The following is a 15696-nucleotide window of genomic DNA, read 5'->3' on the forward strand; positions in this document are numbered from 1 at the left end:
GCTTCATTTATACTACCATTACTATTATTACTTGTGTTACTTGTATTACTTGTAACACTTTGAGAATCATCATTATCAGTGATGACCAAATGAATTTCTTTTCTTCTAGCGACACCACTACCGCCAGAAGAATTTATTCTTCGGTTATTATTATTTGTAAAAAGTGAACTACTTAAAAGGGTATTTAATACATGTTGATTATTATATGTAGTGGTGGTGGTTCCATTGTGATTTTGATTTTGATTTTGATTTTGATTTTGATTTTGATTTTGATTTTGATTTTGATTTTGATTTTGATTTTGATTTTGATTTTGATTTTGATTTTGATTTTGATTTGTCGATGGTGAAGATTGATTAAAACCAAAATCAGAATTTGTATCGAAATCAGAATTATCATCTTCAGTAATTTCAGACATACTTTCAGCACCACCATCATTTGTACTACTATTATTACTTATACTACTACTACTATTTCTAATGCTACCACTACTGCCACCCAACCCACCACTCTCAGAGGAGGTTAATGATTGACGTTTCAACTCTTTTAGATTTCTCTCAATCTTTTGATCCATTGATTTCTTTGCTTGGTCAAAGATACTTAAATATTCGGGTGATATGTCTAAAATACTTTGCAATGAGTCGTATATCGATGATAAACCATTCTCATCGTTTTCATCGTCTTGAATGTCTGCTTCGTTCGTTATTGATGTTAGTGAGCTCACCTTTTGAAGGATCCTATTCTTTGCAATGGTGACTTCTTTTTCACATTCATTTAAAAGTTTCTCTTTGACTTCCACTACATTACTAGTGTTACTACTACCAAGTTTCTTTTCAATATATTTCAAATTCTCTTTTAAAATATTATCCAATAATAAAATTTGTTTCTTTAATTTATCCCTAACCTTTGTTGCTTCTTCCTTTTTCTTTTCTAATCTATCTTTTAATTTTCTTAAATTTTTATCTGACATTTCTTTTTTTTTTTTTCTCTCTCCTTCCTCTGTCTGTTTTTACTGAAATTAAAAAAAAAAAATAAAATTAAAAAATTAAAAAAAAAAAATAAAAAAATTAAAATTAAAATCAAATTTGTCGAACGTGAAGTCAATTTGTGATTGGAAGAAAAGAAAAAAAAAAAAAAAAAAAATTAAAATTAAAATTAAATCAAAATTTAATTTATATATATTTTATTTTTATTTTATTTTATTTTTTTGTTTTTTTTATTTGTATGTATTACCTTAATATAAAATAAATAAAATTTTTGTGATTTTATCCTTTTCTGTTATTTAATAACAGAAAAGAAATTTCTATTTTTTTTTTTTTTAATTGTATAATTTTTTTTTTTTTTTTTTTTTTTTTTTATTATTTTTTATTTATTTTTTTTTATTTTTATTTTTTATTTTTTATTTTATTTTATCTTATTTTTCAATTATTTATTTATTTTATTTTATTTATTTTTTTATGGAAGGGTTTAAATAAATTAATTATTTAAATATGTGGGTATATTTATATCTTTATGAGAGTGTATTGGTGGGTGTCTTGGAGACTTGGGAATAATCAACTGCGTTAAAAAAAAAAAAAATTTTCAAAATTTTTTTTTATTTTTTTTTTATTTTTTTTTTTTTATATTTTTTTGGTTTTAAGGTAGCCTAAAAAAAAAAAAAAAAAAAAAAAAAAAATTAAAAAATAGATTTTTTTTCAATCAATAACTTTGGCTAAAAAAAAAAAAGTCCAATTATATTCATAACCAGCCAAAATGTTTCGCTCGACTCAATGAAGAATATTTTTTTTTTTTTTTGTTTTTCTTATTTTTTTTTTTCTTTTTATTAACCAATTTTCGTTGATTATTTTTGACAAGCGAGATTTATGCTATTTTTCATTTGTTTTATGCATTCCATTTTTTTTTATAATTATTAAAATAAAATAAAAATAAAAATAAAAATAAAAATTAAAATAGAAAATAAAAATAAAAAAAAAAAAAGAATATTTGACCAAAATTTCCTCGACAGAATTAAAAAAAAAAAAAATTACATTATTTTCAGATAATACCGAGATTTTTGTCACTTTTGCCAGTAAAAAAACATGTTTTTTTTATTTTCTTAATTTTTATTTTTTTAATTTTTTTTTTTTAACCATTTTCAGAATTAATTAATAGTAATTTTGACTGTTTTTGGGTGGTTTGATTATTTTTTTATTTTTTTTAATATTGATTAATCTGTGTTTATCCATTAAATGAAACAAACAATAATTAATGGTTTTATTTGTATAAAAATAATAATAATAATAATAATAATAATAATAATAATAATAATAATAATAATAATAATAATAATAATAATAATATAGATAATAATAATAATAAATATAAAAAAAATAATATTTTCATAAATATAAAAAAAAAAAAAAAAAAAAAAAATATCAATACAACCTACAAAATTAATGACCAAGTGATTGATAATTATAAGTTTAAAAATTTAATCATAAGTTCTTCTTTAAACTCTTTAATAGTAATACGGCTATTAAATATTTAACAACAGTTATAATAACTAATAATTTAACAAAAAAAATTATAGTATCCCATATTATGTTTGACGAATTTAGTTTTTTTAAAAAAAAAAAAAAAAAAAAAAAACAAAAACAAAAACAAAAACAAAAAAAAAAAAAGATATTTGTCTGCACATATTTTATAATAAAAAATATAACAGAGTTAAATTCTTTATTTGATAATTTGTATAAAAAAGGATAACTACTTTACATAGTTTTAAAACTATTAATTATTGTTTATTTCCTGTATAATTAATAATAATAATAATAATATAATTTGATTTAGGCAAAACTGTATAAATAACTATTAGTACCAATGATTATTCACAATAGGAATCGAACATGCGATCTCTTTTTAGTTCTCAGAAAAAGCTCCCTGTCCGGGAATTGAACCCGGGCCTTTCGCGTGACAGGCGAAAATCCTCACCACTAGACCAACAAGGAAATTTCATGAAATTTAATTTTAAATATAAAAGTTTATATAAACAAATAAAAAAAAAAAAGAAATTTCAAGAATTAAAATTTTTATTTGATTTAAAATCATAAAATTAGAAATTAAAAAAAAAGTACAATTCATTCTTTTTTATTTGTTTATATAATTTGATTTTTTTAATTTTTTTTTTTTTAAAATTTTAATTTATTTTTTTTTTTTTTTTTTCATTTTCGCAATCTCACTTTTTTTTTTATATTAATAATACCAGTTTTTTTTTTTTTTTTTTTTTTTTTTTTTTTTTTTTTTTAATTTATTTAAATGAATAATAATAAAGGTATATTTAAAACAATAGGTGCAACATTCAATACATCAAAAAAACCGAAAGCAACATCAAAAAAAACAACACACAAAATTACAAATACAACAACATCAACAGAGCAATCAATATCAGATACACCTTTGAAAATTACATCAACAACAACAGATATAGTAATAACACCATCATCACCATCATCATCATCATCATCATCATCATCATCATCATCATCATCATCATCATCATCAACAGCAACTACAACTACAACAACAACAACAACAACAACATTATTTTTTAAAATATGGAGAAATGTATTTTTAAAGGGAAAAATAATTTATCATTTAAAATTATTTAATATTTATTTTGATTATAAATTTAAAGGCTTAATGACACCAGAGAATCAATTAATAATGAACACATCAACAACCCCAACACCACCAAATCTACACAGAGAATATATAAAAACTGTTCAAATATTTATAAAATCAATATCTTTACAAGACATTTTAACACCAAACTATATAGATACATTAGAATTACATGGTTTATTATTATCAAAACCAAATCAACAAATTATATCATTAAATAATAATAATAATAAAATTAATAATAATAATAATAATAATAATAATAATAATAATAATAATAATAATAATAATAATAATAATAATAATAATAATAATAATAATAATAATAATAATAATAATAATAATAATAATAATAATAATAATAATAATAATTTAATAAAAAAATTAAAATTAGTAAATACACTTAGTTTACCAATTTTATCAAATATTAATAATAATAATAATTGGTTTCGTTGTAATAATATGATGAATTTGACATCACTGGATCTTGGATTTAATTTTAATATACCGATTGCACCAAATTCGTTACCACCGAAATTGTTATATTTAAATTTAGGTAGCGTATTTAATAGAGCATTAGAATTCAAGAGTATACCAGACTCTGTCACAGATTTAACATTTTCAATTACATTTAATCAAAATTTATTTCCATCACATTTACCACAAAATTTAAAAAGAGTAGTTTGGCCAAATAGTCCAATAAAATTATTAACAACTGATGATAAAATTATACCATCAGCTGTTAAACATATTATATTTTCAAAAGATTTTAATCATCCTTTAGAACCTGGCTATTTACCAAACTCTTTAGAATCAATTATATTCTCTTCAAATTCATTATTTAATAAACCATTAAAATCAAATAGTATACCTTCATCTGTAACACTTTTAAAATTTAATCAAGGTTCTAATTTTTTTGAAGATTTACCAATATTTTCAACAGATTTACCAATAACAGAAATAAGTACACCACCACCATCACCACCACCAATAATTATTCAACAACCACAACAACTACAACAAATAAATATTAAATATTTAAAATTTGATAAATTTAGTTTATCAATATGTAAATTAGATAAATTATCAATGATTACATCATTGAAATCAATTTCGATTGGAGCATTAATGAAATTAAAGAAATCAACAAGTTTACCAAATGGATTGGAAAAGATATCATGTGCTTATAAGTATGTAAAGAAAGGTTATTTACCTTGTAGCGTTTGGAAATATAGTTTTCCAGTGGATTTTAATAGTTCAATAAAAAGGAGTGATTCAATACCATCACATTTAACTACGATTATATTCAATGATTTATTCAATGAATCTATTGAACCATTCTCATTACCATGTACAATTAATAGAATTGAATTTGGATCTTGGTTTAAATCTCAACTACAAGTGAATTCATTACCAAGTAGATTGAAAATCCTTAAATTCGGTACACAATTTAATCAACCGTTAGATAACGTTGGCTCGTCATTGAGTTGTTTAGAAACTTTGGTTTTGGGATCATCTTTTAAACAAAATTTAAAGCAAACTCTATCTTCAAATTTACAATGTTTGAAATCATTAAGTTTATCATCTGCTTCAAATTATTCATTGGAGGAATTAAAATATTCATTGAATCAATTACCAAATTTAACTTTATTAGAATTGGATGAACAGTTTCAATATCCAATCTCTGCTGATTGGTTACCTTGTTCAATTAAAACTATTATCATTACTAATCAACTACCAAATATTGAGTCCCCATTACCTCAGCATTTAAAGACTATCTATCTCTCTACAAGTAAAGATAAAGTATCTAATTTAATCAATCATTTAGATTTATTTAATAATCAACATTTAATACCAATTATTAAAATAGTTTCAACAACAAACTCTAATAAATTGTTTAAAAAATTATCTTTATAAAAATATAATTTTTTTTTTTTTTTTTTTTTATTTGTTTTATTTTATTTATCTATTTAATTAATTAAATTAATATTTTAAATTTTTTTTTTTTTTTTTTGTATATTAAATAAATAAAAGTGGGGGTAATTTGTTTTTTATTTATTTATTTTTATTGTATTCCAAAAAATTAATTTTTTTTTTTTTTAATTAGTGTATTATCTAGATAATATATTAATATTCAATAAAAATTATACTAATTATTATTAAATTATTATTATTTTTTTTTTTACTTTATTTTAATTTTTTATAATTTTAAAAATATTTTTTATTTATTTTAAAACTGGAAAATATTAATATTATATTTTCGGTTTGAGTAAATCTTGAAAAAAAAAAAAGCAAGTGGGAAATTAAAAGGAGGAAAAAAAAAATTTCAAAAATGAGATAATGAGATAATGAGATAATGAGATAATGAGATAATGAGATAATGAGATAATGAAAATCAAATTAATAAAACAATATATTAAATATTAAAAGAAAAAATAATTTTTAGAAAAATAAAAAAATTCTTAATTCTTTTATTTTTTTTTTTTTTTTTATAATTCTAAAATACTATTTTTTAAAAAAAAAAAAAAAAAAAAAAAAAAGAAAATTCAAATTAATAATTTAAATAAAAAAAAATGTTAACGAATATAATAATTTTGATAATATTATATCTTTTTTATGATTTTGTAAGTTTTTAATTTAAAACATATAATTATTTAAAAATAAAATTGTTATTCCTTTAAAACTAATTTATAAATTTTTTTATTAAAAAAATTATATAAAGTGTTATAAAAATTTTAAATATAGAAACTATGGATCCCCTTGGGCTTTACCGGTTATTGGTAAATTTTTTTTTTATTTTTTTTTTTTTTTTTTTATTTTTTTTTAATTAATATTTGTGATAATATTTTTTTAATTTTATAAAAGGTCACTTTATTCATGTTATAAATCAACCACATTTAGTTGTACATAATGACCGAATGAAATATAATAATGGAAGATTTGTAAATTATTGGTTTGGTGATTATTTATCAATTGCAATTACTGATCCAATACTATATAAAAAAATATATTTAAATTTTCCAAAACAAATAAATTCAAGATTAAAATCCCCAACAGTATTAAATATTTCCGAAAGATTTAGAGGGATAATTTCATCAAATGAAAATAATTGGGATTTTCATCATGGGATTTTAAGTAAATTATTTAATGGTCATAAAGCCAAAATTAATAATTTTTTATTTGAAAAAGAAACAAAATTTATTATTGAATATATGAAAAAAATTTCCAAATCTGGTGAAAATGTAATTATAGCTCTATATATAAAACCTTAATTATTATAATCATTTTAAACCATGTTTTTTAAATTAACATATGTGTTTTTATTTTTATTTTTTTTTTTAAAAAAGTTTGACACTAGATCAAATTTTTTATATTTTTATTCAAATATTTTATTTGATTATATATTAGGTAAAAGAGTTGAAAACATTTATGAAAATGAATTAAGAAAAGATAGAAAAAAATTTATGGTATCTATTCAAGAAGTAATGGATTCTGTTGGCCTTATAAAATTTTTAAATTATTTGATACTTTCATATCCATTTCTTAGTATATATTTAAGATATTTCACATATACAACTTTTAATTTAAAAAAGATATTAAAACAATATTATGATGAACATTTAGAAACAATTGATTTAAATAAACCAAGAGATGTTTTAGATAATTTAATTATGGAGTATAAAAATCAAAATGCTATAGAATGTGATAAATCATTTGTTGCAATTGCAATTGAATTACTTGCTGCTGGTACAGGTATAATTTTATATTTAAAAAAAATCTATAATGAATATTATTATAAATTATTATAATTTATTAATTTTTTAAATATTAATTTTTTATTTAGATACAAATTCATCAACTAGTGAATGGTTTTTGACTTATTTAGTAAATAACCCTATATATCAAGATAAAATATATGATGAATTAATTGGTGCTTTGAAAATTAATAAACCATTAAAAGGTAGTGATGTTTTAATTAATTTATCACATAGACCATTGACTCCATTATTTAATGCAACATTAAAAGAAGTATTACGTCTTATTCCAGCAACACCTTTTTCTGTGCCAAGAATGTCAAATGAAGGATTTGAAGTTGATGGAATTAAAATTCCAAAAGGTGTATGTAATTTGTTTTTTTTAAAAAATCAACTATAACTCTAAACTGTTTATTTAATACAATTAATTTTTATATTTATTTCACATTTAGACATACTTATTTCCATCAATGTATTCAATTTTTAGAGATGAAAAGTATTGGGGTGAAAATGCAAATAAATTTTATCCAGAAAGATTTTTAACAGATTCACACTCAAACAATTACTTTCCTTATGGTGTTGGTAAAAGGATGTGTCTTGGTTCAAATTTTAGTCAACATGAATTATATATTTGTTTAACAAATATAGTATTAAATTTTAAAATAAAAAGTATTGATGGTAAACCATTAAATGAAATACCAAGTAAGTATTACCTTTTTTATATATCTTTTGTAAAAATTGTTTAAACAACCAAATTAATATGATTATAATATTTTTTTAAAAAATTAAAAAGATTATGGTATAACATTTAGACCAAACATTTTTGAAGTTAAATTAGAAAATCGTTAGAATTAAATTTAATAAATTTTTTATACCTTTTGTTTTAATTATTATTTTATTTTATTTTATTTTATTTTATTCAAAGCACCAATTAAAAAAATAAAAATCATTTAGATTTCTATTTTGTTTTATTTTATTTTATTTTAAAATAAATAAACATAAAAATTATATTTAACTTATGTAGTGGAAATTTTTTTAATTTCACTTGTAAATAAAACCAATTTGGGTTAAACAACTTAGTTTTATATTAAAAAACCTTTTTTAGATAATTTGTTTTTTTTTTTTTTTGAATGATTTGAGTTTGGAACATCTTGTTGATTTTAGTTGTCAAGTAATTCACTAATACGTTTCATAAACATATAGTATTTCTTCAAAGTTCTTTGAAAAGTTCTACTTGGATGGATTTTACCAAAAATGTGATCTTGAGGTTCAAGCAAATCTCCAGTTGAGTAAACACTTTTGATGTAGTTTGACAAACCATTTAATCTTTTTCTGCTGATTTCATATTCTTCACCATTGACATCAATTGTGAGTAATGAAGATGCACCATTATACACCAAATGTGGAACGGCACTAACACCCTTTTCAATGCAATTGTCAATAAAGAGTTGAGAAAGTTCACTTTTATCCTCATTGATATGAAATGAGGTTGTAAAAATATTACCCTCTCCATTGAACAAATCTCTTAATTGTAAACCTTCTTCAACGGTACATTTTTTAAATGCCATATTGTGAGCTTCTTTTACAATTTTTAATTCATAAAAATGTTCTTTTACATCACCCTTGAGATGAATAACATCTTCTTCTTTGATATGATGCTTTCTTAAACTTTTACTATTTAAAATAATAGTGTGTAAATCATATTTTTGATTTCTGTTTAACATTTTTTTTTTTTTATTATTAATTATTATTTTTTAAACTATTCTTTAAATTTTATTTTTATTTTTATTTTTTATTTGTTTTGTATTGTTTTATATTTTGGATTTAATAACTTTAAAATATTTTTAATTTATAACAAATTTTTTTTTTTTTTTTTTTTTTTTTTTTTTAAAAAATTAAGTGCAATTTAATATTTTAAGTGTTATTTATTTATAAACAAATTTTTTTTTTTTTTTAAAAAAATTAAATTTGGGGTGTTAAAACTTAAATTTTCAAAAAAAAAAAAATAAAATAATCTTCTTTGATTTAAAAAAAAAAAAAATCTTTTTTCTCATTTTTTTATCAAATGGGAAAATCATGGAAAAACTCAATTTCAAAGGAAATTTCATTAAATTTTTCACTTTTTTTTTTTTTGTGTTGTAATAATAATATTAATAAAATAAAAATAAAAATAATACTAATTTTAATTTTTTTTTTTTTTTAATTTTTTTTTCTTTATATCTTATAAATTGATATAAAAACAAATATTTTTATAACTTTAAAAAATGATAACATTATTTTAATTTTTATTTTTCACTATTAATATTTTTTTCACAAAACATTAAAAAAAACTTTAAAAATTTTATGAGTAATATCTTTTTTTTTTTTTTTATTTTTTAATTCTAAAAATAGATTTTTAATTAAATTTTTAAAAAGGTATGAGGGGCGCTATTTGGCCATTTCCAAAATCATTTTTTCTTTTAAACGATCATAATTTCCGTTTTTTCATTTTGTATAAAAAAAAAAAAATTAAAAATAAAAAAAAATAAAAAAAAATCATTTTTAAAACTCAAAAAAAAAAAAAAAAAAAAAAAAAAAAAAAAAAAAAAAATTAAAAATTTCCTCAAACAAATAAAATGACAAGTAAAATAAAATCAAGTAATACACTTTTAACATTTGATGCAAATGAAGTGACCAATATTAAATTAGTTTGGGATATTGAAGAATTAAAGAATAAGGATAAAGAAGATAAAGCACATATAAAAGATGAAGAAGAAGATGAAGATGGACCAGTATCATTTCATCCATCATTTTCTCATCAAATATTTAATGATGAACAAGTTCAAGGATATGAAGCTTGTAAAATTGATATTTATATGGGAGCAGGTTCATTAACATCATATATTGATACAAATTATACTTTACAATCTAAAAATTTAACAAATGTTGAAGGTGAATTATTAAAAGTTTTTTCAAAACAAGACCCACCAATTTCAAAACAATCATTTTATAAATTCATTGAAGAAAAAGAAAAATCATTTAAACCAATTGGTAAAAAGATACATGAATATACAATTACAGATAAAGAGAGTGGTGAAGAAACAGAGTATGAAGTTTATTTTGGCAGAATAACAGATCAAGCAGTATTTAGATACCATGAGAAACTTCAAATATTTGTATTATGGTATATCGATGGTTCTTCCTATATTTGGACAGATGATCCAAATTGGGATATATTTTTCATTTTTGAAAAGAGAATTATAGATGGTGAAAAGAGATATGGCATTACAGGTTATTCAACAATTTATAATTTTTATCATCATCCAGAACAAACTAGAGCTAGAATTAGTCAATATTTAATTTTACCACCATACCAAAGAATGGGTCATGGTAAATATTTATTTAATTCAATCCATCAATATTATAAAACCAATGATGGATTCTACGGACCAGTTTACGATGTCACCATTGAAGATCCAGCAGATGATTTTAATTTATTAAGAAACTATGTCGATTTAAAGAATATTATCGATGAGAAATTATTTGATAATGTTATACTAGATTTAAATGCAAATAATAAATCAGTATTTGAAGAAATTAGAAAGAAATTATTAGTTCCCCATAAACAGTCAAAAGTTTGTTTAGAAATTTATTTATTTAGTAAATTTTTAGCAACACCAAATTCAAATCCAAAATATAAAGAATTTAGAATTGCAATTAAAAAGAGACTTTATAAACAAAATATTGGTGATTCTGAACAAATTGAAAAAATGAAACAACAAGTTGCGCAAGAGAATGAAGATAATTTACGTCTTGAACAAGAGGAGTTACAGGAGTTACAAGATATTGAAAATAAAAAAAATGGTACAAATATTAAAGTCGCAATCAATACTAAAGAATTAACAACACCTTCTGAACCTGAAAAAAGTAAAGAAGAAATTGAAAAAGATAGATTAGAAGAAATTATTCAACTTTATAAAGACTTGGAAGAAAATTATCATAAAACTTTATCATCTTTAAATTTAATTACAAAATAAATTTCAAAGTATATTTAATTAAAAAAAAAAAATTAAAAAAATAAAATAAAATATAAGAAATCAATAAATAACTTAATAAATTATATTAAATTAAATGAAATGAATTTTTATTTATTTATTTATTTAATTAATTTATTTAATTATTTTAACTATTTATTTATTTATTTATTTACAAATAATTATTTCATTTTGAAGATGAAAAATCATTGATTGTGATGATGATTTACCATTCTCGAAAGATTAAGAGGAGAATGCGGAACTTTGTGCAGAGTTTGAATTTTTACTACCTGAGGAAGAAGATGAATCGTCATTTTCACTTGATTTTGATTGAGAATTACCACTCGATGATGACGAAGATTCAAAAGCAGAGCTTTGTTCTGATAAAGACGATGATTCACTTGACTCACTACTTTGATTCATTGATCCACTATTTGAAACTTGATCTTTGGATTCAGTTTCTGAACTTTGATGACTGTTTGATTCACTTTCTTCTTTATGTGATGATTCATTGTTTGAATTTTGGTTGTTAGATTCGTTATTTGATGATTCATTATTTGAACCCTGGCTGCTTGATTCATTATTTGACGATTCATTATTTGAACCCTTGCTGCTAGATTCATTATTTGATGATTCATTGTTTGAATTTTGGTTGCTTGATTCATTGTTGGATGATTCATTATTTGAACCTTGGCTACTTGATTCATTGTTTGAACCATGGCTACTTGATTCATTGTTTGAACCTTTGCTGCTTGATTCATTGTTTGAGCCATGGCTACTTGATTCATTGTTTGAACCTTGGTTACTTGATTCATTATTTGATGATCCATTATTTGAACTTTGGCTACTTGATTCATTATTCGATGATTCATTATTTGATGATTCATTGTTTGAACCTTGGCTACTTGATTCGTTATTCGATGATTCATTATTTGATTCATTATTTGATGATTCATTATTTGAACCTTGGTTGCTTGATTCATTATTTGAAGATTCATTATTTGAACCTTTACTACTTGATTCATTATTTGATGATTCATTATTTGATGATTCATTATTTGATGATTCATTATTTGAACTTTGGTTGCTTGGCTCATTATGTGATGATTCATTGTTTGAACCTTGGCTACTTGATTCATTATTTGATGATTCATTGTTTGAACCTTGGTTGCTTGATTCATTATTTGAACCTTGGCTACTTGATTCATTATTTGATGATCCATTGTTTGAACTATAGTTGCTTGAATCTTGACTACTTGATTCATTATTTGATGATTCATTATTTGAACCATGGCTACTTGATTCATTATTTGATGATTCACTGTTTGAACCATGACTGCTTGAGTCGTTGTTAGATTCGCTGTTCAAACTTTGATTGCTAGATTCATTGCTTGACTCACTATTTGAACCTTGACTTGGTTCATTGTTATATTCACTGTTCAAACTTTGGTTGCTAGATTCATTATTTGATGATTCGCTATGTGATGATTCATTGTTTGAACCTTGGTTACTTGATTCATTATTTGATGACTCATTGTTTGATGATAGATTGTTTGAACTTTGATTGCTTGACTCATTATTTGATGGCTCATTGTTTGAATTTTGGTTGTTAGAATCGTTATTTGATGATTCATTGTTTGAACCTTGGCTACTTGATTCATTATGTGATGATTCATTGTTTGAACCTTGGTTGCTTGATTCGTTGTGTGCTGATTCATTGTTTGAACCTTGGCTGCTTGATTCATTATGTGATGATTCATTGTTTGAACCTTGGTTGCTTGTTTCATTATGTGAAGATTCATTGTTTGAACCTTGGTTGCTAGATTCATTATTTGATGATTCATTGTTTGAACCTTGGTTGCTTGATTCATTATGTGAAGATTCATTGTTTGAACCTTGGTTGCTTGATTCATTATTTGATGATTCATTGTTTGAACCTTGGTTGCTTGATTCATTATGTGATGATTCATTGTTTGAACCTTGGTTGCTTGATTCGTTGTGTGCTGATTCATTGTTTGAACCTTGGCTGCTTGATTCATTATGTGATGATTCATTATTTGAACCTTGGTTGCTTGTTTCATTATGTGAAGATTCATTGTTTGAACCTTGGTTGCTAGATTCGTTATTTGAAGATTCATTGTTTGAACCTTGGCTGCTTGATTCATTATTTGTTGAACTATGGTCATCACTAGATTCATTATTTGAATTTTGGATTTTTAAAGTTTCACTTGAGCTATCTTGTCCACTACTAGAACCTTGGTTACTTGAATGGTTGTTTGAATGGCTACCGGAGCCTTGGTTACTAGAATCATTTGTTGGATGATTGCCCGAGCTTTGATGATTAGAATCTTCATTTGATTGACTATTGTTAGATTCACTGCTTGATGTTTGACCACTTGAACTTTCACTATTATGGCTTGATGATTCTTCTGTTGGTGATTGAATGGGTGGTTGAGTTGGTGGAGAAGTTGGTTTTTTGGTGAGGGGTGGAGAAGTTGGTTTTGGAGTTGGTTTGTTAAATGGATTTGGGTTATGAACGAAAACATCATTTTGTAAGGTCATAGGACATGCTAAAATTGAACTCATGACAATATTGAAATTACAATTGTCATCAGTAGAATTGACACTAATTGATGTATATTGTGAATCTTTACAAAGTAAGGTTATTGTAGTTGATTTTGGTTTACCTGTTCCTTGACACAAATTATTTGATGAGCTACTTGTAATCACAGCGCCATATTGATCATCACTATCTAATGGATTAATGGTAGCACTACCATAGTCACCAATAGTACCAATTAAAGAATTATCAGGTTTAATGCATGCAGTTTGACGTGGACAACAAGCTGGTGATGAACAAATGTTCCAATTAATTGTTAAACCTTTTAGTACACTAGTATAATATGGATCACTATTTTAAAAAATTAAAAAAATAAAAAAATTAATAAATAATTATTATTATTATTTATATTATTAATATTACCTTTTAAATCCTGTAAAATCATAGTTTAAACCATTAAGATTTGGTTTACAATAATATTTTGGAGTTTTTGGTTGTGGTGGTTTGTTAGTTGGACAAGCTGCTGAACCACTCATTAAAATGTTAAAAGTACAGTCATCAATACGTTCAACTCTTTCAACAGTTGGAGTTGGTTTAGAGGAACATTTTAAATTGATACGAGATTGAATAAATTGTTTACCTCCATTACACTTCATTGTTGAACTTGTACTTGTAATTCTGGCACCAAAAGATGAATTACCCAATGATTCAAAGCCAACTGAATCAATACTACCAATGCTTGATCCATTTCTAAAGCAAACACTACTATCAATACATTTTGTTGGTGCACCACATACATTCCAATTAATATCAATACCATCTTTACTATATGAATAAAATGGTACTCTATTTTTTTTTTTTTTTTTTTTAATTAGTAATATATTTTTTTTTTTTTTTTTTTTTTTTTATATAATAAATAATGAATAGTTACTTTTTAAAATCATTAAAATCATAATTATTTCCATCTAATTCAATTTGACAAGGATATTTATTTGGAAGTGTTGAGGATGGACAAGCTGAATTACCAGAAACAATTATATTCATTGAACACAATCCATCTTGAATTACTCTTTCAACTGCATCAGAACCATTTCTGTTACAAAGCATTGTTATATTTGTACGTCTGAATTCACCATTTAAACATTTTTGTTTTGAAAAAGTAATTATTGAACCACCAACACCGCCATTTGGTAAAGAGACAAAAGTTGAATTATTTAAGTCTCCTAAATTAATAGATGTTTTTCCATAATTTTTACAAACATTTGTTGAGTTTGGACATTTTGGTGATACAGAACAAATTGAAAAATATAATGAATAAGGAGTTAAATCATATTGAAAAGGACTATTTTTTATTATTTTATAATTTGTTATTTATTATTTGGGTTGAACGAAAAAAAAAAAAAAAAAAAAAAAATTAATTTCCAAAAAAAAAAAAAAAAAAAAAAAAAAATTAAATAAAATAAAATAATTTTAGAAAAATTTGGTTAAGTAAATTTAAAAGAACAAAATTTAATTAAAGCCAAAATTAGGATTTTTTTTTTTTTTTTACCCAAAAATAACTTACTCTTTGAACTTACTGAAATCATAATCCAAACCATTTAAAGTAGCTTTACAATTATCTGGATTTGTTTGGCCATTTGAAATTTGAAAAACTCCCAATATTAAGAAAATTGGAAATAAAAGATTTATAAATTTCATTTTCATTATTATTTT

The 15696-nt window shown here is 22.4% G+C and overlaps 6 protein-coding genes and 1 non-coding gene across 7 annotated transcripts in view; 3 read left to right on the top strand and 4 right to left on the bottom strand.

The window, feature by feature from the left end:
* DDB_G0275283 (hypothetical protein) overlaps window positions 1–968 on the bottom strand; it is a gene marked incomplete at both ends in the record, with an annotated part of 2547 nt that extends 1579 nt beyond the window's left edge. Inside the window, one exon of the mRNA XM_638722.1 lies at window positions 1–968. This exon is cut by the window's left edge and continues 884 nt beyond it. Coding sequence (XP_643814.1) covers window positions 1–968 — 968 coding nt within the window.
* Window positions 969–2910: 1942 nt separating this feature from the next.
* tRNA-Asp-GUC-11 lies at window positions 2911–2982 on the bottom strand. The gene has a single exon. It is a non-coding gene; the product is annotated as a tRNA-Asp (tRNA).
* A 307-nt stretch (window positions 2983–3289) lies between these two features.
* Window positions 3290–5818, top strand: DDB_G0275285 (hypothetical protein; the record flags this gene model as incomplete). Its single annotated transcript, XM_638723.1, has 3 exons — window positions 3290–5550; window positions 5690–5694; window positions 5763–5818. 3 exons carry the CDS (start codon window positions 3290–3292, stop codon window positions 5816–5818), a joined length of 2322 nt encoding a protein of 773 aa, XP_643815.1.
* Window positions 5819–6228: 410 nt separating this feature from the next.
* On the top strand, window positions 6229–8259 carry CYP518B1 (cytochrome P450 family protein; the record flags this gene model as incomplete). The annotated part of the gene is made up of 7 exons (XM_001134598.1): window positions 6229–6279; window positions 6378–6435; window positions 6521–6897; window positions 7003–7408; window positions 7500–7774; window positions 7863–8112; window positions 8204–8259. The coding sequence occupies 7 exons, from the start codon at window positions 6229–6231 to the stop codon at window positions 8257–8259; spliced, it is 1473 nt and encodes a 490-aa protein (XP_001134598.1).
* A 311-nt stretch (window positions 8260–8570) lies between these two features.
* On the bottom strand, window positions 8571–9134 carry DDB_G0275161 (hypothetical protein; the record flags this gene model as incomplete). Its single annotated transcript, XM_638725.1, has 1 exon — window positions 8571–9134. One exon carries the CDS (start codon window positions 9132–9134, stop codon window positions 8571–8573), a length of 564 nt encoding a protein of 187 aa, XP_643817.1.
* An 891-nt stretch (window positions 9135–10025) lies between these two features.
* Window positions 10026–11426, top strand: DDB_G0275159 (hypothetical protein; the record flags this gene model as incomplete). Its single annotated transcript, XM_638726.1, has 1 exon — window positions 10026–11426. One exon carries the CDS (start codon window positions 10026–10028, stop codon window positions 11424–11426), a length of 1401 nt encoding a protein of 466 aa, XP_643818.1.
* Window positions 11427–11666: 240 nt separating this feature from the next.
* DDB_G0275195 (hypothetical protein) lies at window positions 11667–15687 on the bottom strand (the record flags this gene model as incomplete). The annotated part of the gene is made up of 4 exons (XM_638727.1): window positions 11667–14334; window positions 14407–14829; window positions 14915–15325; window positions 15548–15687. The coding sequence occupies 4 exons, from the start codon at window positions 15685–15687 to the stop codon at window positions 11667–11669; spliced, it is 3642 nt and encodes a 1213-aa protein (XP_643819.1).
* Window positions 15688–15696: the final 9 nt, after the last annotated feature.

The sequence above is a fragment of the Dictyostelium discoideum genome (genome assembly GCF_000004695.1).
Source record: "Dictyostelium discoideum AX4 chromosome 2 chromosome, whole genome shotgun sequence".
NCBI lineage: Eukaryota > Evosea > Eumycetozoa > Dictyosteliales > Dictyosteliaceae > Dictyostelium > Dictyostelium discoideum.